Source organism: Trichechus manatus, unplaced genomic scaffold (assembly GCF_000243295.1).
Source record: "Trichechus manatus latirostris isolate Lorelei unplaced genomic scaffold, TriManLat1.0 scaffold00037, whole genome shotgun sequence".
In the NCBI taxonomy this organism is placed as follows: Eukaryota; Metazoa; Chordata; class Mammalia; order Sirenia; family Trichechidae; genus Trichechus; species Trichechus manatus.
Window position 1 is genome coordinate 15,092,786 of NW_004443973.1, and position 24,757 is coordinate 15,117,542.

Sequence of the window (24,757 nt, forward strand, 5' to 3'; positions counted from 1 at the left end):
TACTTTCATTTTCTGTTGAGTGGATTTCCTCATAGCCCTGAAATACATTCATCTTTAACCATGCTTTGGAATTTGTTATGTATGTAGGCTCTCCTTCATCTGAACTTTCTTTGTTTTTAATTCTAATAAGTGATTTTATGCTATAGGTTTTGACTCTCAGGGGAGATCAGAGATACAGGAAAACACTGATTACCAATGATGGGACAGCTACTGGAGTTGGTCTTCCAATCGCCATAACTATTGATCCTGCTCGTGGGTGAGGGTTTACATATCTTCTCTACAGCACCGTTCTTGTTAATGTCATGGTCTGATACAATGCAATATTTCCAACTTAGGGCATTTTCTGACTTCATATGACAACATATGTTGAGAAAGAGAAATAGCTCTGAGTTATAATTAATGTAAATGATATAATTTGTTTTATTCTGTGTTCTTTAAATTAATAACACTGGATTTAAAATTAATTCCAAACAAGCCAAAATTTCAGGAATTTTAATTTTTTGAATGTAGGGGGTAGATCGCATTTGAAATAGACCTTGAAGCATGAGAAGGTTTCCAGTAGGTGGAAAATGGGTTGCAACTAGAGAGTCGTATCTGAGGTCAAGGGAACAGCAAAGGCATAGGCCGGAAACCAAACCCACTGCTAGTTAGTTCTGACTTATAGCAACCCTATAGGACAGACTAGAACTGCCCTATAGGGTTTCCAAGGCTGTAAATCTTTACAGAAGCAGGCTGATACATCTTTCTCCCACAGAGTGCTGGTGGGTTCGAACTGTCAACCTTTCAGTTAGCAGCTGAGTGCTTTAACCACTGCACCACCAGGGCTCTTCTAAAGGCACTGAAGCATGGCAGTATTTAGTGTGATTGTGGAGAGTGTTAAACCAGATGGAAGACTTCTAATGGGGAGGACTTCTAATGTCATGCTAAGGAGTTGGACTTAATTCTTCTGAGTAGTAAGGAGCCAGCAGGTCAGGAGGGAGGTATATTAGCTTTGGCCACCCCAGTGTACTAGGTAGTATGTGATTCTTTGAAGAGGGATTGGTCATTGAAAAGTGATCTTTGTTCTAAGCTTCCAACCTATCTGACCAAGTTTCAACCACCAATGGAAGACCCTAACCTCCTGATTTTGACACCATTGTAAATGGCTTCTACCCCAATAATGACTAGGAAGTACCCCTCCACATTGTATGCAACAAGACTTCATCCATTGAATTGTGAGCATTTGAGGACAAGAAACATACATTTTTTCATTTACATATTTAAATTATAGATGCTTCACCCCAGTCCGCCTTCTGTTTCATTAAATGCTGGTGTGTTTCATGGTTGTAGGAAACTGTACTGGACAGACCAAGGAACTGACAGTGGGGTTCCTGCCAAGATTGCAAGTGCTAACATGGATGGCACATTTTCAAAAATTCTTTTCACTGGGAACCTTGACCACCTGGAGTTCATCACTCTTGACATCAAAGAGCAGAAACTCTACTGGGCAGTCACCAGCACGGGAGTGGTATGATCACGTTTTCTTCTGGTCTTCACTGCTGAGCTTTTGTAATTGAGCACTCTGACTTGGAAACTTGTGTCAGTGTTTTATTGCCCTTTCTCTCAATAACTTTTTCTCCAGAGCAAATCTAAACTCTCTTTTTTCCTCAGCCTTTGTTTTCCTTCAGACAAAATAGTTTTATTTCTCATTTCTTTAACTTGTCCTTTTAGAGCTTTTCTTTCAAAGTTCTCGGCTTTCCAGTAGGGTAGAGACTAAGAGCTCAGTGTCCCCTCATAACTACACTCTTCTCTAATGTCCTTATATGCTTGACACACTTGTGAAAACTCCCTTGTAATTTTAAACTCCAAGGTTGAGTTCGTTATATTCATTAATTCATTATATTCTGTAATAAGAAGTAGAAAGTACTTACTAAATAGTTTACCAAATAGTTTACTAAATAGTTACTTCTTCACTCTCCTCATTTAATCATTACAAAATGCTGGCAATTTGTCCATAGCCTCTTCTTTCAGGTGCAGCCTTTATCTCCTAGCTGCACCATCTGAGCCCCTCTCCAGCCTTGACTAGGCCCTCATTATTGAACCATAACAAAGAAGATTGATCACCCTCAGTTTAGAACCATGGTCTAGGGTTTAACTCTTCAGCTGAGCTTAGTCAGCTAATCTTAGTCAGCAAAAAAAAAAAAAAAAAAATTAGCATAGCACCCTTACAAAAATTCCTCGAGGGGGTGAGGCTGGCAAGCAAATGCAGAAGTTGCACATCATTTGCATAAAAATAGGTAATATGACACCACTACCTTTTGCCCCCATTCAGTCTTGCTATCTTTTGTGATTGTATGGAGCACATTTCCTATTCCCATACAGAAGTCATTGGTGGAGATGTTAAACCTAGGGTTAATCAGCTCCTCTGTAAAGGCCCATGGTTAGACATTAAAAGTGTTAATTGATTAGAAAATTATACATAGGGAGTAGGCAGGTAGGTAGAAAGTTAACTGAATGATTTGAGCCCCATCTTCCTTGTCAGTTCCTGACCTCTGCCCAGTGTAGTTGTGACCATCAAATCAGAAAATGGATAGAGTGCTATATAAATGTGATGTATTAATTTAAAATCGCTCTCTCATTGCACTACAATTCAGTAAAACTAATGAAAACTCTGCTGTTTTAGATTGAAAGAGGAAATGTGGACGGTACAAATCGAATGATCCTGGTATATCACCTTTCCCATCCTTGGGGAATTGCTGTCTATGATTCCTTCCTTTATTATTCTGATAAAGACTATGAGGTCATTGAACGAGTTGACAAGGCAACTGGGGCCAACAAAGTAGTCTTGAGAGACAATGTTCCAAATCTGAGGTGCCTTCGAGTTTATCACAGGCATGGTAAGTATCTGTCACTGAAACATACACATGTGTGGATGTACAATGTACATTCACATGCCCACATACTTATATATGTAAACACACATGCCCACATACAAACAGACCAATGCACATATATATGCAAACAATCGAAATTACGTGAAATACCATTTAAAAGTGATGATAACCATCTCCTAAAAATCACTTGTTAGCTCATTACTTTGCACTCTCTGAGATATTATCTATTTGTTAGAATGTAAGCTTCATAAGGGCAGGCACTTTATCTTGTTTACTACTGTATACCCAGTGCCTGGAATATTACCTGGCACCTAGAAGGTACTCAGTAAATATTTGTTGGATGACTGCTGGGTAAGTATTAAGAGGATAGAATTTTTAATCATAAAAGGGATATTCTTAGATATTGCTTATTTGAATTTTTTAAAAATTTTTTTCACTTTTTATTTGCCCTTTTAAATTAGTGTTATGATGTAGAGGTTATTTTTTATAGTATTGACAATCTGTAACCAAAGATGATCAAATAGCCTAGGCTTGTCACTTTTTATTTTTAATTTTATTACATGCAGGAGAAAAACAGTCGCTGTCCCATTCTCTATTATGCAATAGTTGTGGTACTGTTTTAATACTTTCAGGTATTAGTTATATAAGCTCTAGTCTCTCCAATATTGTTTGTAGGTTACTAACTCAGATACTATATGTTTGTTATTATTAATTTTTCTTTTTTTTGAACGGCAATTAGGTAAGGCCAAAAGTTAAAAACTGATTTTGATTTTGTTTAGATTCTGCTGATTCCTCAAATGGCTGTAGCAACAACATGAATGCCTGTCAGCAGATTTGCCTGCCTGTACCAGGAGGGCTGTTCTCCTGCGCCTGTGCCACTGGATTTAAACTCAATCTTGATAATCGGACCTGTTCTCAGTATAGCTCTTTCATTGTTGTTTCAATGCTGTCTGCAATCAAAGGCTTTAGCTTGGAATTGTCAGATCACTCACAGGCCATGGTTCCAGTGGCAGGCCGAGGTACGTCAATTCCAATATAAGAAAGATTTCGCTCCATCTGGTGCCAGATCGAGACTGTTGATGCCATGAAAGCATTTGTCCATTGTTTGATGCAGAGTGGTTCTCAAATCTAGAGTAGTGTTTGAGAACACCTGGAGGGCTTGATAAAACAGATAAGGGCTCTAGCCCCAGAGTTCTGATTCTGTAGTCTGAGGTGGGGCTAAAGACTTTGTATAAAGAGCATGCTGGACCACTGAGAACCACAGGCCTAAGGCAGTACAGAATGTAGCATGCGTTTGCAAGAAGCATTTCAGAGTTCTGAAGAATTGTGCCTTATTTCTGACTTAGTAGAGATTTAGGATGGAAGGCATATTACTAGTTGGGTTAGTAATAGTTCCCAATCTGACTTATTGATATATACATAGTGAATTGAAGTAAATGAGTTCAGAGTATTAGCCTCTCCTTAGTAACCATATTTTTCCAGCATTTTATTCTTACATACTGTGAATGTATGAAATAACTTGCCCTCTAGATGAACCAAGAGGTTTGTAGGCCTACGTAGCCCAAGAGGAGCTAAGTGTTTACTAGCATCACAAAGGGTGTGCCATAGGCTAAAGATAGAAATAGAGGGTAAAAAGGAAAGAGAAAAGGAAGAGGGGACAATGAGGGTGGGAAGTCTGTACGGTGAGATGAGTCAAAGTGCTTCTGGTACCACTCGCACTCCTGCTTAATTACCATGGTCACATGTGCATCACTCCTATTTGTTTTTCCGTATCTCAAATGATTTTTAAGTTACCACCTTGTAACTTGTACAGAAAAGTTGTAAGAAAGGTAAGTGAACATTCTTACCCTCTTCCAACTAGATTCAACAATTGTTAAAATGTCACATTTGAGCTCTCAATCTCTCTGTCTATATGTGTGTATAATACATATGCATACACACATTTTTATGGCCTTTTAAAAAGCACCTTTCCCTCAGTTGTAGTAGCCATTGATGATCCTTGTCTGAAATGCTTATTTAATTGGCTGTTGGAAAATGGCAATTTTCTATTGCTATCATTCCTTCTCTGTTTATTAGATAACATTCTTCTATAAAGAGAGATCTCTTTTATACTCTTTTTAATATCACTCAAGTTTTTATCTTGTTAATTCAGTGTGTTATGATCAGTTACCATGATTGCTCTTTTGATGCTCCAATTGATCCACTTTGGCCAGGGAAAGCCTCTTCAATGGCCACCTGCCCCAAGCCTGTATGTAATCAGCCATTTCTTCCCAGGAGCTCAGATTCCTTATTGTGGTAAATAGTGTTTGGAAACCAAGATCTGAGTGGTAGGTGTACTCATTGCAACTAGGAAACAAATCGTTTTGTTTTGTCAATGGTCAGAGCAGAGATTGGGAATGAGGGTTTGAGAGAAGAAAGGTTAGACATTTAGAAATTGTAGTTCCAGCTACAGCGTTGTTTAATGATCTTTTCTTCAATGTTCCAGGACGAAATGCACTCCATGTGGATGTTGATGTGTCTTCTGGCTTTATTTATTGGTGTGATTTCAACAGCTCTGTGGCATCTCAGAATGCAATCCGTAGAGTCAAACCAGATGGGTCTCATTTTACAAATATTGTTACAAATGGGATAGGACAAAATGGTGTCCGGGGTATTGCATTGGATTGGGTAGCAGGTAGGTAAGCTGTACAGTGATTTTAGTGAAAAGCCTTTTTTGTATTTGCATCCCTGTTACCAGGTGGAAACCCCAGGTTCTTGCTCAGCATGACTTGTATTGGCCAATAAATGAGACTGAGGTGGGAGAACAAGAAAGTCACCCCTTTATGTCACTGTACAAGGAAAAAGAGTCAGTCGGAGCTGCTGCTGCGGAGACTGCTCCCCAAGGGCAAGCTGACAAGTAGGGAGTTAATACAAGTTATGTCAGCAACATTCTTAATCATACTACGCAGTTGCAGTGGGGTTTACATATTACCTCCAAGCAAAAGCAGAATTCAAATGCAGAGCTGAGGGGAGGCGTGCCAGCAAAGGAAACAGAATTTTTAATGCAACACTGTGGGGCTCTGTCTCACCGTCTTATTTTATACATAAACTAGATAGTTCATCCTAGTTACATTTGCTACAGATCTGTTTTTCTAGGCAATTATTTAAGTCATTTAAGATAAATTGAATTGTGGATTTATACTAAGCTACATATATATTAAATTAATAATAAGGTGTTTCAGTTGACAGATTCATAACCGATTTATTATTACCATAATTAGAACTGCAGGGAAAAATGCACCTAATTTCTGAATCAGAAATGTCTAAATATTTCAAAGAAAGGCATATTAAAATATAATATAAACCATAAAACAATGCCCATTTACCTTAAAGCAACTGTTTCTCCTTGTTAACATATAAAAATCTTTTTAATCATTAGGTACTTTGTCTTAGTAGTTATAATGAAATGTCTAACACGATGTTGTATTAATTTAGTTGTATTGAATCCTGCAGTTAATTTTCAATTACCACTCATTTTTAATGATACACTTGGAAACAATATAATCCCCTTCTGTATGAAATAGGTATCATTGTGTGTTATCAAGCTTGGTAAGTTTGCATCACTTAGAAACATTAACATGTATTATGAAAATATAGGTACTATAATAGTTTGCTGCAAATAGTAAGTATGGTAGTGCAGTTAGATAAGGCTTTAATTGGCTTCCTAAATCCCATTTCTGATCACAAATTCGCTACATTTATTTCTGAGGGTATAGATAAAGCAGGGGTCGGCAGTCTACTGGCTGCGGTTCAAATCAAGTTCACTGCCGTGCCCATTTGTTTATGTTATTGTCTATGGCTGCTTTAGTGTTACAATGGCAGAGTTTAGTACTTGTGATAGAAACCATATAACTTTTAAAACATGAAGTATTTACTAACTGGCCATTTACAGAAAGTTTGCCAAGCCCTAGATTAAAGGATTGGGGATGAACAAATGTGTGTGTATGTGCGTGTGTTTATCATTAGACATAGGTAATGAAAAAAGAATAGATCAGTATCATATTCTGTATCTGATTTTTCTACAGAAATTTTGAGTCAGATAAAGGAACAGTATTAATTGTAGGCCTCCAAATTGATGTACCTTGGTAAACTATCGGTAGTTCAACAATAGACTTTGAACTACATGGAATCAGTTTGGGATCACCCTCTATTCAAAATACTATCTGCGCACCATGGGCTTTCTTTCTAGCATTTACATTGTGTTGTAATGTCCAATGGGAATGGAGTTTTCTTTTGCTGGTTTAGAAGGTCCATGGAATAAAAACACGGACAGTAATTAGAAAGACTATGAAAAGCATTGTTAATGCTAAGCATTAAGAGCATTTTGACATTGGTAGCAGCCTGAAATGCTGCTGGCTGTCCCTCTTTGTTTCTTTCATCATGCTGGAGTAGAAGTTATACAGTCATAATAGATACCTAGATGTAGAGGTTAAATATTCAGTTTTTCAAGAGGAAGAGGAAGGACATTCTGGAAAATACAACTTTCAGCAGAAAGTGGGCCATGGCATTTGCTATGAGTTCTTATCTGCTTAAGAAGCTGATGATAGGCACCTTCACTCTAAATTTGAAGAAGCTATCTCTTTAACTTCTGTAAGTAAATATTTATTGCAATTAAAGTAAAAACTGAGACATTTATTTATAATCTTGGAAAAGACAACATAAATTTATGCAAATCTCTTAAATAGCCTGTTCTGAATTTGAAAAGCTATTCATTCATCGTCATGCTCTTTATTTTCCTGCAGGAAATCTTTATTTTACCAATGCTTTTGTGTCTGAAACACTGATAGAAGTTCTGAGAATCAATACTACCTACCGCCGTATTCTCCTTAAAGCCACAGTGGATATGCCCAGGGACATTGTTGTAGATCCCAAGAACAGATATCTTTTCTGGGCCGACTACGGGCAGAGGCCAAAGATTGAACGTGCCTTTCTTGACTGTACCAATCGAACTGTGCTTGTATCAGAAGGCATTGTCACACCTCGGGGCTTGGCAGTGGACCATTACAATAGCTATATTTATTGGGTTGATGATTCTTTAGATATGATCACAAGGACCCATATTATTAGTGGTGAATCTGAAGTGATTCGTGTTGGTGGTCGTTACCCAACTCCTTATGGTATCACTGTTTTTGGAAATTCTATCATATGGGTAGATAGGAATTTGAAAAAAATCCTCCAGGCTAGCAAAGAACCAGGGAACACAGAACCACCAACAGTGATAAGGGACAATCTCGATTGGCTAAGAGATGTGACCATATTTGACCAGCAGGTCCAGCCCCGGTCACCAGCAGAGGTCAATAACAACCCTTGCATGGAAAGTAATGGTGGGTGCTCCCATCTCTGCTTTGCTCTGCCTGGATTGCAGACTCCAAAATGTGGCTGTGCCTTTGGGACTGTGGAAAGTAATGGCAAGAGCTGTGCCCTTTCAACCGAAAATGTTCTCATCTTTGCCTTGGAAAATTCATTAAGAAGCTTGCAGTTGGACCCTGAAAACCACAGCCCACCTTTCCGTGCAATAAATGTGGAAAGAATTGCTGTGGCCCTGGACTATGACAGCATAAATAATAGAATCTACTTCACACAAACTTCAGAATCTGGACGTGGCCGGATTTCCTATGTTAACCTGTACTCAGGGAATAGTTCTTCAACAGTCATTGCTTCAGGTAAGTGCTCTCTAGTTGCAGCTGATGAGCTGAGTGGTTCTAAAATGCATATTGAGACTCTGATGCCTTTGTGTGTGTGTTTGTGTGTCCAGATATCGGGTCTGCTGAGGGCATTGCCTTTGACTGGATCAATAACAGAATTTATTACAGTGACTACGTCAACCAGACAATTAACTCCATGGCCGTTGATGGTTCTAATCGCACTGTGATAGCTCGTGTTTTAAGACCAAGAGCAGTTGTGTTAGATCCTTGCCGAGGGTATGCCATAATCTTATTAATCATATTCCTGTCTTTGTATATTTTTGGGAGGATGGAGCCTGAAATTATTTTATACCCATAGATTGCCAACGTTTTATGAGCTTATAACACTGTGGCTACAGATTCAAGAATGAAAGAGCATTGAGTTATTTCCCCCGGGCAAGAGGATGCAGTGCACATCTCCCTTTGATGCTAGAGAGGTTGACAGCATTCTAGAGAATCAGTGCACTGACTCAGTAAATCCTGGTTGGGCAAGTTATTGTTGGGAACGGAGTAGGGTTTCTTCTGCCATATAAAAGGCAATTTGCAATTAAAGGACGCTGCCATTTTGTTTTGTTTTGTTTTTAAAATGGGGTTTATTGCAGTGAATTAATTATGACTCCTTTTGGATGACTAGGTACATGTACTGGACTGACTGGAGTACTAATGCCAAAATTGAGAGAGCCACACTGGGAGGAAACTTCCGGGTATCCATTGTGAACAGCAGCTTGGTCTGGCCCAATGGGCTCACTCTAGACTATGAGGAGGAGCTTCTCTACTGGGCAGATGCCAGCCTGTATGTGTTACACATATGGTGTTGATAAAGAAGAGTTCTTCCCCCTGCTTCCAAAGAAGGCTTTGTGTAGTGTGATGCAAATATAATATGCCAAATAGAATGGCTAAAATGTAGAATCAAAGTTTTAGGAACTATATTATATTCTAGCTTGGTGAACATAGCTGTGAAAATTTATCTGTGTCATGAGATTGAATAGTTATTAATTGGAAGACATCTAAAGAGGCTTTACTAGATGAATTAATTTCAAGTTTAATTACAAATATAATTAAATTACTCAATTTATAATCTACAGGCCCATGCAACTGCTATAAAAAACATGAATGCAGACTGGCTTATCATTCAGTGTCCTTTAAAAATGCTTTTCTTTAGTTTTGCCTTTTGGTCAACTTCTCAAATAGAACCTTTCTTCTCTGTCAAGCTACGTACATATAATTTTATATGTAAGTTCTCCAAGAACCCCCTATATTGCTCAGATTCTAATCACCCTAATGGAATAGTTTATTATAGTTGGTGCCTGCATGTCAGGAACCTTCTCTTGCTCACGTTCCTTATTTTGGTCTTGTAACACTGAGCACTGTATCTGGTCTTCATTTTCTCATTTGAAATGAAGCAGTGATGTTTTGTGTATTCAGGTATTCAGTAAATGTGAAATCAAAACAGTAATTGAGGGAGTGGGAGGAAAAGGTAACTGACATTTTATTGATTGTATACTATGTGCTAAGCACTGAGTTTTATGCTTTATATGAATTATTTAATAATTTTCTTGTTTCTAATGTCAGCCCGGTTCCTTCTGTAGGATTACTTGTAGGTTATATTAATATTTGGAAGTCAGTGATTTATATAAGCCATGGTTTGATAAGTAAATACCTCTTATCACCAGAAGAAGCATTTTTACTGCAGTATGTTGGGGGCTTATGTAAAGCAATGATTGGGTCTAGCCATTGGGCTGCTACTTGGGAAACTTACACTTTCTAAATTTCGGCATTTTTTTTACTTCATTTTAGGCAGCGAATTGAACGCAGCTCTCTAACAGGCATGGACCGTGAGGTCGTTGTCAGCACAACCTTACATCCTTTTTCCATGACTGTCTACGGCCAGTATATTTACTGGACTGACTGGTACACAAAGTCAGTTTACCGAGCTAACAAATATGATGGGTCAGGTCAGATTGTAATGATCACCAATTTACCCACTCCTCCCATGGGTATTCTCATTTCTGGAAAGAGCGAGCAACGTCAATGTGGCAGTCCTTGCAGTCAGTTTAATGGGGGCTGCAGCCACATCTGTGCACCCGGTGAGTCATTTCACGTGAAGAGTAATAATGTTGATAACTGATAGGGAAGACTGAAGGAATATTTGGCCCTGATTTCAGGATAATCTGTATAATAGATTTTGGCTTTGTATTTTGAGAGGATAATCTTGGCAGGATTCTTTTCTATCTTACATGGAATCCTCTTTTTGGTGAAAATATACATAGAAAAATATACACCCATTCAACAGTTTCTACATATACACTTCCGTGGTATTGGTTATGTTCTTCACCTTGTGTCATTCTCCAGTCTCAATGAGTCCAGGAAATCTGGATTCCATAAGAATCTGTTCTACATCCCCTCCCCCTCACCCCTCTTTGAATCAGAATCCACCTGTTGTATCCTTGATCAAAACATTCAGTAATGGTAGCCAGGTACCATCCAGTTCTTCTGGTCTCAGTGAAGGGGAGGCAGTAGTTCATGGAGACAATTAGACAATTCCTTGTCTGATTCCTGGGTCTCCTTCTTCCTTAAGTGGACATTTTAAATTCAACTTTGACAGAAGTGAAAGCAAGATGATGGCTCTGGGGTGCTGCAGCTCATGACTTACCTTTAGTTCTTCCACTTAGGAGATCTGATTTATAGATTTTAACATTTCTAGTGATATTTTTAGGGGTTAAATTATGCATAAACTCATAGGAAAATATTCCTTTTGATACTCATTGCAAATTTTGCTGAGAAGGGAGAATCATTGCTCTTGTTTTGATGTAGATGAAAGGTGATTGTTGAAAGATTAGGGTAATTTATCCACGTTTATTAGAAATTGTGTGGTTGTTCTTGAAGGGGAAATGATGGGTAGAGTTTCTGCAGCTTATCTTGTAGAGCATTTAATGTAGGGGCTGTTGGGAGTGCTATTGAGGAGGAGAAAATAAGAATGGTTGCCACACAAATCTTTTGACTCTTCTGGGCCTGCGTTTCTTCAGGTCCAAATGGTGCTGAGTGCCAGTGTCCAGCTGAGGGCCGTTGGTATCTGGCCAACAACAATAAGCACTGCATTGTGGACAATGGTACCCGGTGTAGTGGGAACGAGTTCACCTGCCTCAATGGGCGCTGCATCCCGGAGGAGTGGAAATGTGACAATGACCCTGAGTGTGGTGATGGCAGTGATGAGCTGGAAAGTGTCTGTGGTGAGTTGTGAGGAATAAGAGAAAATTGTGAGGGTTCTTATGAGAGTAGGAGAAACAACATATAAAAAAACAGTATGGTGCTTGGTGCATGCTGAGCATGACTCAGCATAGGACTAAGGGTTCCAATAGGTGACAGCAGAAGGGCCATTAACCAAATAATTTCATCACTCCCAATCCTCAGTTTAACACAGTAGACTTTCCCAGGAAGTTCAGAGGTGAGTTACCTTTTTTAGCAGACCATGTAGGGCTTGGGAGTTTTTATTTTCCCCAAATAAACTCTATTTGCATTCTTTCCTGTGATTGAGATAAACTTGTATTTTTGGTATACACAGCAAGACAGGTTCCCGTTCAACAATTTCTACACATATTGTTGGTTACATTCTTCTCATTGTTTCCATTCTAGTTGTTCATTCCCATTAACTTTGTCTCACTGCCCCCCCGCCAACCTCCTCAACCATGCTTTAGAATAGCTGTTGATCATTTGGTCTCATATAGTTAATTTTTTAAAAAGAGCACAGTACTCAAGGATGATATTTGACATAAACTTTTAAATTGAGATTATAGAGGAATGCAATGAGGTTGACATTTGCTTAAATACTTCATTAGCTTACAAAAAGTATGCAACATATTAAATTATAAATGACTTATTTAAAAAATTAATGTGACTAATTTGAAGCATTATCTCACTTTGCATGCAGTCCGTTTTGTAGCTGTTTTGCCTTGAAAGGTAAACTCCATTTGATTTGATTGTATCTTTTTAGAAATTAGGATGATGGTTTAATCAGAGGCTTTCTTCAATGTTTCTTAGCTTTTCACACCTGCCCATGGACAGCCTTCACCTGTGCCAATGGGCGGTGTGTCCAGTACCGTTTCCGCTGTGACCACTACAATGACTGTGGTGACAACAGTGATGAAGCAGGCTGTCTGTTCAGGCCCTGTAACACCAGCACAGAATTTGCTTGCAATAATGGAAGGTGCATATCGCTTGAGTATGTCTGCAATGGTATAAACAACTGCCACGATAATGACACTTCAGATGAGAGAAACTGCCGTAAGTTCATTTTACGTACTTCCTGTGCTTTGAGGTCTGAAGTACTAGATCATGGGCAATGATCCTGTTAATACGTTTCCTTTTATTTTACTAAATGATTTCTAAAAACAACTCTAATTGGATGCATATAGCCACTGAATATTTTAACCTTGAATGTTTTATCCTTTGTTTCTCTGTCTGCCAGATTAAAACTTCTCTTCAAAAATTTTTGATCTAAAGCTTTACCAATAGGTTCTGAGAAAAATTATTATATAAAGGTATTGTAGTTAATGTTTGTTGTACCAAAAACTGTGTAAAAAACGGGATGATTTGTCTCTTTATTTTTTCTGGTAAATAGCTTTTTAGTTAATTGGATTTTCTAAACATTCTGATATTTGTACTTTAACCCTGCAGGAAAATAAAAGAACAGAGTGTAAGACCAAATATGATATTTTCATTTTGGGTATGCTCCACTGCTTTTGTAGATAGAGTTACACACAATATTTATTTGGGTATGCTTTTTAAGAAACTTTTTATTAGGGGAAATTTCAAACATACACTAAAGTAGAAAGAGTGGTACAATGGACCCATCACCCAGCTTCAACAATCATCAACAAAAGGCGAATGTATCTCTCCCCAACTTTTTTTGACGGGTTTGTTTTTGGTTGAGAATTTTAACGAAACTCACAGACATGCATATCACTGAGATTTTGAAAACAATAATTACTTAATATTACTTAATATTCTTAAGTACCGAGTCCATATTCAAATTTTTGCTCTCTTTAAGTATGATTCAGACAAGAGCTGCACTTTGAGTTTTGCAAATATCTCAGTAAAACTGGGTTATTTGTCTTGTGGAATGTCCTACCTTCTGGATTTGGCTAATTACATAATTGAGGTAAATCAAACCACGATTGAGCCAGTCAGTTCCTATTAACTGGAAATTAGACCTAGAGGTTTGATTATGTTAGATTCAATTCTTTTGTCAACAATACTTCCTAGGAGGAGCTATGTATTTCCTGTTGTATCACATCATGAAGCACGTAAGTCCTGCTTGTCCCACTTTTAAGTGATGATAAAATCAACTAGTAGATTCAGGTGTTGTCAGCCTGACTTTCTTTAAGGGTTACAAATGGGAATTTTTAAATTTTGTTACTCCTTCAACATTTATTAGCTGAAATTCTGTAAGAAAAAAGTTTCCCTTAACTATTTTGTTACTTTGTTATTTTTTAATTTTTTAGTATTACATAGTTCTCATTTGTTTAAACATATGTGATCAGTTTTACATAATTCAGCTTTAGTACAATGTAGTCATTTATTATTTTGGGTGGTCAATTGTCCTATCTTAGGCTAGTGGGAATGCTTTCAAATTGGCTCCTGTGTTCTTTTGACATGACTCCACTTCAGGCTTGTCTTGCACATTTCCTGTCCCAGACCTGGAATTAGCCACTTCTCCAAGGAGACTTAATTCCTTTTGTGGTATTTAGAATCACCACAGTGTCATGGTGCCCATTCATTGGTTTTCATTGCTTCTAGGCTTTTTCAGCTGGGAAGTATAGTTTTTAAGGGGAAAAAAAATTAAATTTATATTGGTACTTCCCATTTAAATTGAAGATTACCTTTTTTTTTACTTAACTTCTTAGATTTTTATAATCATGTCTCCTCTTATACTTAGAATCTTGGTTCCTAACAACATTAACATAATTCCTTATTTTCCTTATTCTATAATAATCATCCCCAAATAATCACACAGATATTACTACTAACAATAAAACTGCTAAACTCAATTTACTGCTTTAGGTCGTTTTTGTCTTTAGATTATGTCCTGCTGGGAATATACAATCGAAATACTAGTTTTAAAGTCACTTTAAAACCATTTTCTTCCCTGTATGGTTATGCTATCAACTTGATAGACAGTTAGCTTCATTTGTTACCATTTCCAAATTTTAAGAACTACTTTTGTCAATTTTTGTTTCATTGCTTTCATTTATATAAAATAGTATACATGATTACAAAGTAAAAACTATATCACAAGATACTTTCACAGAGGTGTTTCATCCTTGTATTCCCAGTCTGTCTATAAGAATGATAAATTTCATTAGTTTGTCTTTTTGTTGTTGTTGTAAATGTAAGCATATTTCTCGCTCCATGCTTGTATGGAGTCCCTGGGTAGTGCAAGCAAGCCTACTTACTAGTAATAAATTTAAGCATTTGACTACAAACCATAAGTTTGGTCTGGATCCACACAGAGGTACCTTGGGAGTCAGGCCAATGTCCCAGCCTTGAAAATCCTATGAAGCTCAGTTGTACTCTGCACACAGGGGGTTGCCATGAATCAGGATCAACTCAACGGCAACTAACAACAACACGAATAAATTATGTATGTATACACACGTACATACCAAACCAGTTGTTGTTGAGTCCATTCTGACAACTTCATCTGTATTAGAGTAGAACTGTGCTCCCATACGGTTTTTAATGACTGATTTTTTGGGAAGTAGATCACCAGGTCTTTCTCTTGAGGTACCTCTGGGTAGACTCAAACTTCCAACCTTTCGGTTAGCAGCTGAGCAGCCAACCATTAGCCCCACCCAGGAATATATATATATTTATACATGTTAATATCCTCCTTTTTCTTAGACAAAAAATAGACTACTGTTCTGTATCTCACTTTCTTACCATTAGCACTAAATCCTGGAGATAGTCCTTGTCAGTATATAATACAGAGATTTTCTTTCAACCTTTTTATAGCTACATGATCCTCTGTTGTGTGGAGATGCCATGTTTTATTTAACTAAGAGTTGGGACTCTTGTTGATGCTATTAAATAATGAAAACAGCCCCTCTCCCCCAACCTCCCTTCTGGTGGTTTGAGTTCTGTGAATAAACCTGTTAAAATGGACGTTCTATATGATATATATTTGCTGGATGTGTTCCAAATGTTTATCTCATTGTCTTTTTCAAGCTGATCGAACTTGCCAGCCTGGATACACAAAATGTCAGAATACAAACATTTGCATTCCTCGCACTTACTTGTGTGATGGAGACAATGACTGTGGAGATATGAGTGATGAAAGTGCCACTTACTGCGGTGAGTATTTAGACCTACATCTCTTTCTTTGGTTCCAGGGATGTATGTCTTGAGCTAATACCAAGTTAAACAACCTGGGTGTTTGAGTTAGTTTCAATTTGTTATCTCAAATTAACCTTGTAAGGAGAGGCAGTAGGCAGTTGCTTTAGAATGTGATTGGAAGGGCCTTAGAAGCCCCTTCTCCCTGTTCCCTGGCTGGGTACTCCAGAACCCAAATATTTCTTCCAGAGACCTGCTTTGGTACCTAACGTTCTACAGTTGTAGAGCTATTTCTCCGAGTGTTGAAGGCCTTCTGTTTTCAGGAACTCCAGGTTTTGCCATGGTACACTAAATCCTTATTATTCACTGTTAATATGATTATGATGGCCATGAATACAGTGAAACCTGTGAGAGCTGGATTTCCACTGTCTTGTTTTCCATCTTTTACAGGGTGCAGTGGGAAATATTTGCGTTTTCCTTCTCTGACAGGTTTTTGCCTTACACAGTTCTGGCTTTTGCAGGTTTTACTATAATTGAAAGAAGTTTTATATCTGCTTACTATGTTTGAATTTCATAAATTTTTTATTTCATATTTAGCATTTTGGTTCAATCAAACAAGTTCCTATTCATGTAAATAGGTAGATGTATGTTTAAGATAGACGAACTTAAACTCTGGTCCCTAGTCCTGTCAAGGAAACCAAAGGACATCATAATAATTATTCACCAGAGCAGGCTATAGTTCAAGAACAGGAAGCATATTTCAGGAAGCATACATCAGATAGGGCCAGACAGATTGGGAGTTATTGCTGACCTTTCAAATATTATGGGCCAAAACAAGGGAGCCTTGTAGACTAGACAAATTACAAGATTTGATTCTGGTTTGGACCCACATAGCAGTTTGTGAAATACACCTGACCAGGACTACCTAAGTTTATTTAAGAAAAGAATCAGTGTTCCGACATAGGTACAGTCTTCCATTTACACAAATAAATGTTCCATAGCACGAGGGTGAGTAAGAGGAGAATGTTGCTAACTCCCTAGAGACATGGTCTAATATGGCTAAAAGGTTGGGCGTGGGGTGAGCTCAGGTATGGTCACATTGGTGCTTTTGCTTTCAGTTATTATCTCAAAGGAATTTCTGAAATTACACGTTATTTTATATAACTTGTGTAGCTGATTTCATGTATAATAGATACATGATATTTCTAACTTTTTCTTTTTCTTTTGGAAAACTAGAGCAGTATTGACTTTTTCTCTCTCAAATACTCTTCCCTTCCTATGGAAGGCTTATACAAATACCTATTTCCCCTCCCCAGTCTTCCTTTCCTGGTAATTATTATCCAGTTCATAGAAAAAGGCAGATGGTTAAGATTAATGGGGAACAAGCTGTGTGTTGCTCATGGGTTTTATCTTCTTCACCTCCTCCAGCTGCTAACACATGCACCGACACTGAGTTCCTGTGCGGGACTGGGCGATGCATTCCTTCTCGATGGTACTGTGATCAAGACCAAGATTGTGGTGATGGCTCTGATGAACCTGCCTCTTGTGGTAAGAGAGTAAGCAAGATTGAAAAGCATCAATGGCCTCTGTCTCTTCCAGCCACTCCAAACACAGAGCAGGCTCATGGCTGCTGAATGGTGACACTCCCTGCTCCTGCTGCCAGCTGGGATGCTGAAACCCCTCAGCAGACATTCACTAAAGACTTGTTAGTGCAGAGCACTGTGTGGGGATCTGTCACTGTGTAGAACATGGAGGTTGCTGGATGATATTGGTAAAATGAGATGATGTTGGTGATGCACCTAGTATAGTGCCTAGCTTGTATCACTCAATTAATTTTAGTTAACTCCAAATTTGAATTTTTGAATTTGATTGAGTTCTGGCCCATAAGGCTGAGGGAGGATCCAAAAGTGATTGGAATCATCATATATATGGGACAGGTGCACAGTATGGGCACATACCTTCTTCTGGTTCTATCTCTGTGCCAGCTTATGAGGTGAGGTCCCATGACCATCTTAGGTTCTCAAGAAGTTCCAGGGGCCTTCTTGTGCTTAGAGGCTATTGTGTCCCTGTTGGTATCTGGAGGCTGCTTTTTACCATTGCAAGTTCTCATCTATATACCTGCACTTTTTTTACGTAGTTGTAAAAATATGAAGATAACAATCTTCTACATTGCTTTTTTGTCTGCTGTTAAATCATATTGCCATATAGAGGTGAGCAAACTATGGCTGTACTCCAGCCACATATTCTCTCTGGCTGCTTTTGTGCTATAATAGCAGAGTCAAATAGGTGCAATAAGAAACCATATGGCCTACAAACCTGAAATATTTACTATCTGGTTAATAAACAGTTTGTTGATGCGTGTTATATAGTCTTCATACTCTTTTAATGACTGTATAAGATTCCATTGAGTGGTTATATTATTAAGCATTTAGACTGTTTTCATTTTTTCCTCTATTATAAACACTGCTGCAGTAATTACTAACCTATTTAAAACTTTTTACATTTAGAATATTTCCTTGGACCATTAGCAGAGTTACAGGTGTATTCAGAATGCTTTCTATTCTCTCAGGTTGAAATTCTGTGGTTAATAGTTTGGTGCTGTTTGCGAAGTTCTTTTTTCTCAATACTGAATGTTTTGTAGAAAGAAAAAGGTACATGGAGCTTTGAGGATCTGTAAGGAAGATAATAACTGAGTTAGAATAGCCATAGAGAGTGGTTCAAATATATGAACCATATTGAAGTCTTGAAGCCTTGCCCAAGGGAACCAAAGTAATAGCAAGAAGCTATATATGAATTCATTCTCACTGTAGTAATTAAAATGTAGAAATATATTAGAGATATATTAAAAAAAAACCCTAAAATTCCCACTTCTCCAGTCCTCTCATTCCTTAATTATGGGTATGGATTCTCCTTACATTTTTATCTATATATCATGTTTTTTAAAACACAAATGAGATCCTACTATATATATTGTTCTGCAATTTGTCTTTGTGTGTGTGTGTGTGTTTTACATCTTGTCAGCTTATTAGCAAGTACAGATCTACCTCATTCCTTTGCACTCCTGAATATTACTGTAAAGTATGGATGTTCCATGAGTTTGTATCTTAACATCTAGATTATTTCTGAAAATAATGCTGCAATGAACATCTTTTTATAAGTCTCTTTGTGCATATACGGGAAGATTCTTATAGGCTCGATTTCTAGAAGTGATGTTGCTGTATCACAGGGGGTATGTCTCTTCAAAAAGACTGTATCAATGTCCACTCCTGTCATACCAGTTTCTCCTGACTGTTATCATTGTGCTGTATATTTAATAGTTAAAATTAAATTTTCTTTTGTCTTAGGTGTATTTTGAAGTGGCCCTGGGTTATGGGCCTCTGATACTTTGATTAGTTGAATCACGAATGGCTAATTTAAAGCATAATTTAATAAATATTTATTGAGCATTTACCTAGCTCTAGGCCCTTGGGCTATGTCTTAGTCATCTAGTGCTGCTTAACAGAAATACCACAAGTGGATGGCTTTAACAAAGAGAAGTTTATTCTCTCACAGTCCAGTAGGCTAGAAATCCAAATTCAGGCTCCAGGGGAAGGCTTTCTCTCTCTGCTGGCTCTGGAGGAAGTCCTTGTCATAAGTCTTCCTTTGGTCTGGGAGCATCTGAGCACAGGAACCTCAGGTCCAAAGGACGCGCTTTGCTCCCAGCACTGCTTTCTTGGTGGTATGAGGTTCCCATGTGTCTCCACTCGCTTCTCTCTTTTATATCTCAAAAGAGATTGGCTTAAGTCATTATCTAACCTTGTAGACCTCATCAATATAACTGCCGCTAATCCATCTTATTACATCATAGTGATAGCATTTACAACACATAGGGAAATCACATCAGATGATAAAATGGTAGATAATCATACAATACTGGGAATCACGGCCCAGCCAAATTGATACACACATTTTTTGGGGGACATAATTCATTCTATGACAGGCTACATCAGTGAATAAGACAAAGATTCCTATCTACAAGGAGCTTGTAGGTGGTAAGTGCTATTTGAAAAAGGAAAAAGAGAGCCAGGAATTGAGGATCAGGAGTGCTAGGGGTGGTGATTTGCACTAAACAATGATTTTGATTGAAAAATAGATTTAAAAATAGAAACATGTGAAGGTGTAGGTTATATATATATATTCCCTTTGCAAAGTACTGTTGTTTATCTACCATATCTGCAAGGGAATAACAAATCTCATCTCATCACAGATATTTAGGGCACTGTTGATCGACTACTTTAACCTCAAACCATTGGTCACTGGAATGGGTCTCCTTGAGGACCTGGCATAGGTATATACAACTAGATAATGCTGTTTCAAGTTTCCTAGACAACCCATGCTACAACAGATCTCTCCCAAGATTCTGAACTGTAAACCGCTTTTTTCAATGAGAGTGTTTTTTACCTTTTTGCAGTGTTCTATGAGCGAACATGCTCCAGTGAACAGTTCATGTGTGATGATGGAAGGTGCATCTTAAGAAACTGGATCTGTGATGGTGATAATGACTGTGGGGACATGAGTGATGAGGATGAAAGACATCACTGTGGTAAGTGAGGCCAGTTAATTCCTCTACAGAGTCACATTCCAGCAGAACACAGTAGGGTTGTTTTGGAAAGTATGGTGCTCAGGCAGATTGCTCTTTAATTGAATGCACATTGACAGAATGTTCTCTCTGGAATTGTTTGCTATCATCCACTTAGATGCTTTAAAAAAACTCCTGTTGACATATGTCTCTCCATCTACCCTAATTCTATATGGGGTCATAGCTATAATGTAGTTGAAAAAGCACTATATTTGTAGGAAAAAAAAAAATGTTTGAATCCCTGGCTGTTAACCATATTGAGCTTCAATTTTCTCACTTGTAGAATTAGCATAAAAATACTTGTGTTATTACACTTTGTAAACTATAAAATACTACCAAAATATTACAGTTTTGGTGTCTAGTTTCTTAAACCTTAAGGGAAAAGTTTTATGGAAATTTTATGGAAAAATTAAAATGGAATTTTTGGAGGTATTTTTATTGTGGATTGTAATTACCAATGCAGTGTGATCTGTCTACCTGTTTTCCTCCCATTTCCTTTTATCCCTCAGAATGTTGAGTATCTGTCTTAGTCATCTAGTGCTGCTATAACAGAAATACCACTAGAGGATGACCTTATCAAACAGAAATTTATTCTCTCACAGTCTAGGAGGCTAGAAGTCTGAATTCAGGGTGCCAGCTCCATGGGAAGGCTTTCTCTCTGTTGGCTATCTTCTAGGAGCGTCACAGTGCAGGGACCCTGGGTCCGAAAGATACTGTATTCTCCTGGCTCTTGTTTCTTGGTGGTATGAGGTCCCCATGTCTCTCTGCTGGCTTCTCTTTTTTATATCTCAAAAGAGATAGGCTTAAGGTACAATCTAATCTTATAGACTGAGTCCTGCCTCATTAACATAACCACCACTAATACCATCTCATTAACATCGTAGAGACAGAATTTACAGCACAGGAAAATCACATCAGATGAGCAAGTGGTGAACAATCACACAATACTGGCAATCATGGCCTAACCAAGTTGACACGTATTTTTGGGGGACACAATTGCATCCATGACAGTGTACTAAAGGAAGAGAAAAATGGTGCAGAGTAAATATACTCTAATGTGATTTTTGCTTCTTCTGTGCTTTGGTTTCAGAGAATCATACCTGCGCAAGTTATGAGTTTTTCTGTGTAAACAGTGTCCCTCCCTCCAGGAGGTGTATTCCCCAAGCTTGGGTGTGTGATGGCGATGCAGACTGCAGTGATGCCTATGATGAACATCAGAATTGCACCAGGAGATCTTGCTCTGCAAATGAATTCACCTGTAATAATGGCCTCTGTATCCGGAACTCGTACAGGTGAATTGGGGAGTAAAAATTTCCCCAGCAAACCTCAAATGTCCATGGCGGCAGGACTGACTTATCTATTTGGCATAGTAGATGCAGTGCCTAGGGCCCAAAATACTTTGTGGCCTGTGGAAAGGTTTGAATTTCTTTTAAAATCAGAAGAAAAATAAGAACAGAAGAAAAAAAAAGGAATTTTAATATATAATATTAACATATTTGCCTTTATACCCATGCAGTCATAAGATACAATTTTTAATATTTTTTTATGGAGAAAGGGGCTCATGAAGGCAAAAGTGCCTAGAGCCCATGAAAGGCATCATGTGGCCAGGGAGCCAGGGAGATGAGTGAAGTGGGCTTGATATAAGAAAATGCTTTCTTGAAACAGGTGACCCTCTTGGCTTTCCATGGGTACAAGGAGTATTTCTCTTTCCGCTGTCTTTGTTAATATGAACCCTCTTGCTTGCTTGGCAGAACACGTGCTCCCCTTTTTGGTACAGTGGTACAGGGGATCATTTTTCCTATTGATTTTTTTCTCTTTGCTCATTACTGATGCTTCTGAAGAACCTGTGAGCAGTTCACTGGAATACTGACGTGCATGTGGGTCTGAAAATGTGGTAATTACTTGCCTAACTCATGGGCTGGATCTAAACTAGATCTAAACACTGGTGTCTCAAATCATTTGGAAATGAGTTAAATAGTTCCCAGGAGACCAAATAAGCTTTGATACCTCGCTTCACAGTTACATGCACACACATTGATATAAATCACATTGACAGTGCCCTGGGTTTGTGGATGGCAGTGCTGCTTAGTAGATTTTGATCATAGGTCAGTTGTAAAACTGGCCACATTTAACTTAATTAATGTCTTAATGCCCTGCCTCATTCTCCTACGTCTCCATGGTTAATTGTTTTATGAATTTGTCAAACATTAGTTTTGCCCATTTTTATCCAGCTTTCACGGGATCTTGGGATAATATAGAGAAGAAAGCGCAGTGTGACTTACAGAATTTCAGAAAATGTTATTGTCCTCCTGAAGCCTGGGAATGTTAGGTCCCAAGATAGCGTGTAGAACTATGAAATACCTTCGTTGTTTGTCAATATTCCATACTCATCTACTAGTTTGTCCTCCTTTCCATCATCATAGCAACTCACATCTCATGATAGCTGTCAGGAGTATTCAAATGAAAGATGAAAGGAATAGGACCACTGACTACCCCAATTTGAAGATAAGTGTTTTTAGAGGACATGTCTATGAGTTTCCAATTGGGTATGGGCACTTGTATCCTATGGCTACCCAGGGTATTGCCTGTGCCCATAAGCTTTCTCATCATCTGATGAATAGATCTAATAAACACTAAGATTATAAAAGTTGTATTTAATTAATATACCACCTGGGGAAAATGAATGTAATTATTTTTAATAGGCCTAGACTCAAATTTCCAGTGGTAGCAAATAGCACCTGGAGAAGTTATGTGGAATACCAAATGCTGGATTCTTCTAGAGCTGGAGATTGGTGGGGTGGATGAAGATTCTGAGGGAAAGGAAACCGAGGGGGCTGGTGATTATGTCATTGAAATGGTTGACCTGACATCCAGATAGATAGAGGAGGAAGGAACAAAGCCCCAAGTAGGTCGTAGCTGAGACTTGTTAACCTCTCCAAGTATGGTATTGGGTCTCCTTACACAGGTGTGACCGGCGCAATGACTGTGGTGACTACAGTGATGAGAGGAACTGCACTTACCCGCCTTGCACTGATTATCAGTTTACCTGTCAGAACGGGCTCTGCATTCCAAAGGGCTACATCTGTGATGGGGACAATGACTGTGAAGATGAATCTGATGAGCTGGAGCACTTGTGCCGGACCCCAGAACCCACATGCCCCCCTCATGAGTTCAAGTGTGACAATGGGAACTGCATTGAACTGGTGAAAATCTGCAACCGCCTAGACGACTGTTCCGACAACAGTGATGAGAGAGGGTGTGGTGAGTATAACAGAAGATTTGGGAAAGGGAAAAGGGGGAAGCTGAATGTAGATACTCAACCCTTTATGACTTATCAGGACTCTCTAGTCCGTCCTCTAAGTAAAACGTTGCCAGAAAATCACTATTGCTTGTGAATCAGAAGATCAGGACATATGTAAGGTAGCTATACAAAGCATTTTTGGACTAGTTCATCAGTTAGGCGGTCATTTTAGGTCCTCTGATAACTGTCTTTTACCTACAGGCATTAATGAGTGCAATGACCCTTCAATCAGTGGCTGCGATCAGAACTGCACAGACACCCAAACCAGTTTCTATTGTTCTTGTCGTCCTGGTTACAAGCTTATGTCTGACAAGCGGAGTTGTGATGATATTGATGAATGCAAGGAGACGCCCTCTGTCTGTAGCCAGAAGTGTGAGAACACAATGGGCTCCTACATCTGTAAATGTGCCCCAGGCTATATTCGTGAGCCAGATGGAAAGAGCTGTCGGCAGAATAGTAACATCACACCCTATCTCATTTTTAGCAACCGTTACTATTTGAGAAAGCTAGCTATAGATGGCGAGTATTACTCTATCATTTTACAAGGACTAGGCAATGTTGTGGCACTTGATTTTGACCGAGTAGAAAACAGATTGTACTGGGCTGATGTACAGAGGAAAGTCATTGAGAGAATGTTTCTGAATACGACAAATCGAGAGACAGTCATAAACCACGATCTACCAGCTGTAGAAGGTCTGGCTGTAGATTGGGTTACCAGGTAAGAAAATATTTCTTTTCACTAGTAGGGAATTGATCTTTTAAACTTGGGGCATTATGTGAATATAGTGAATACTTTCGCATATGTATATTTTTTTCTGCTGTGTACCTGATACTCAAATGGGATACCATGGAGCCTAAAATATAGTGATTTTTAAGAGTTTATGGTGTCATTTTTATGGAGAAGAGCATCATA

At 38.4% G+C, this 24,757-nt stretch overlaps 1 protein-coding gene across 1 annotated transcript in view; it reads left to right on the forward strand.

Moving 5' to 3' along the window:
* The window catches only part of LRP2 (LDL receptor related protein 2), a 153,320-nt gene that overhangs the window by 85,635 nt on the left and 42,928 nt on the right, over window positions 1-24,757 (forward strand). The window contains exons 34-50 of the mRNA XM_012555290.1: window positions 147-256; window positions 1,330-1,507; window positions 2,663-2,876; window positions 3,653-3,892; window positions 5,359-5,547; window positions 7,655-8,575; window positions 8,668-8,833; window positions 9,231-9,389; window positions 10,394-10,683; window positions 11,623-11,826; window positions 12,635-12,877; window positions 15,821-15,946; window positions 17,354-17,473; window positions 20,376-20,507; window positions 21,634-21,835; window positions 23,509-23,804; window positions 24,046-24,562. Coding sequence (XP_012410744.1) covers window positions 147-256; window positions 1,330-1,507; window positions 2,663-2,876; window positions 3,653-3,892; window positions 5,359-5,547; window positions 7,655-8,575; window positions 8,668-8,833; window positions 9,231-9,389; window positions 10,394-10,683; window positions 11,623-11,826; window positions 12,635-12,877; window positions 15,821-15,946; window positions 17,354-17,473; window positions 20,376-20,507; window positions 21,634-21,835; window positions 23,509-23,804; window positions 24,046-24,562 — 4,307 coding nt within the window. The remainder of the gene's footprint in view (window positions 1-146; window positions 257-1,329; window positions 1,508-2,662; window positions 2,877-3,652; window positions 3,893-5,358; window positions 5,548-7,654; window positions 8,576-8,667; window positions 8,834-9,230; window positions 9,390-10,393; window positions 10,684-11,622; window positions 11,827-12,634; window positions 12,878-15,820; window positions 15,947-17,353; window positions 17,474-20,375; window positions 20,508-21,633; window positions 21,836-23,508; window positions 23,805-24,045; window positions 24,563-24,757) is intronic.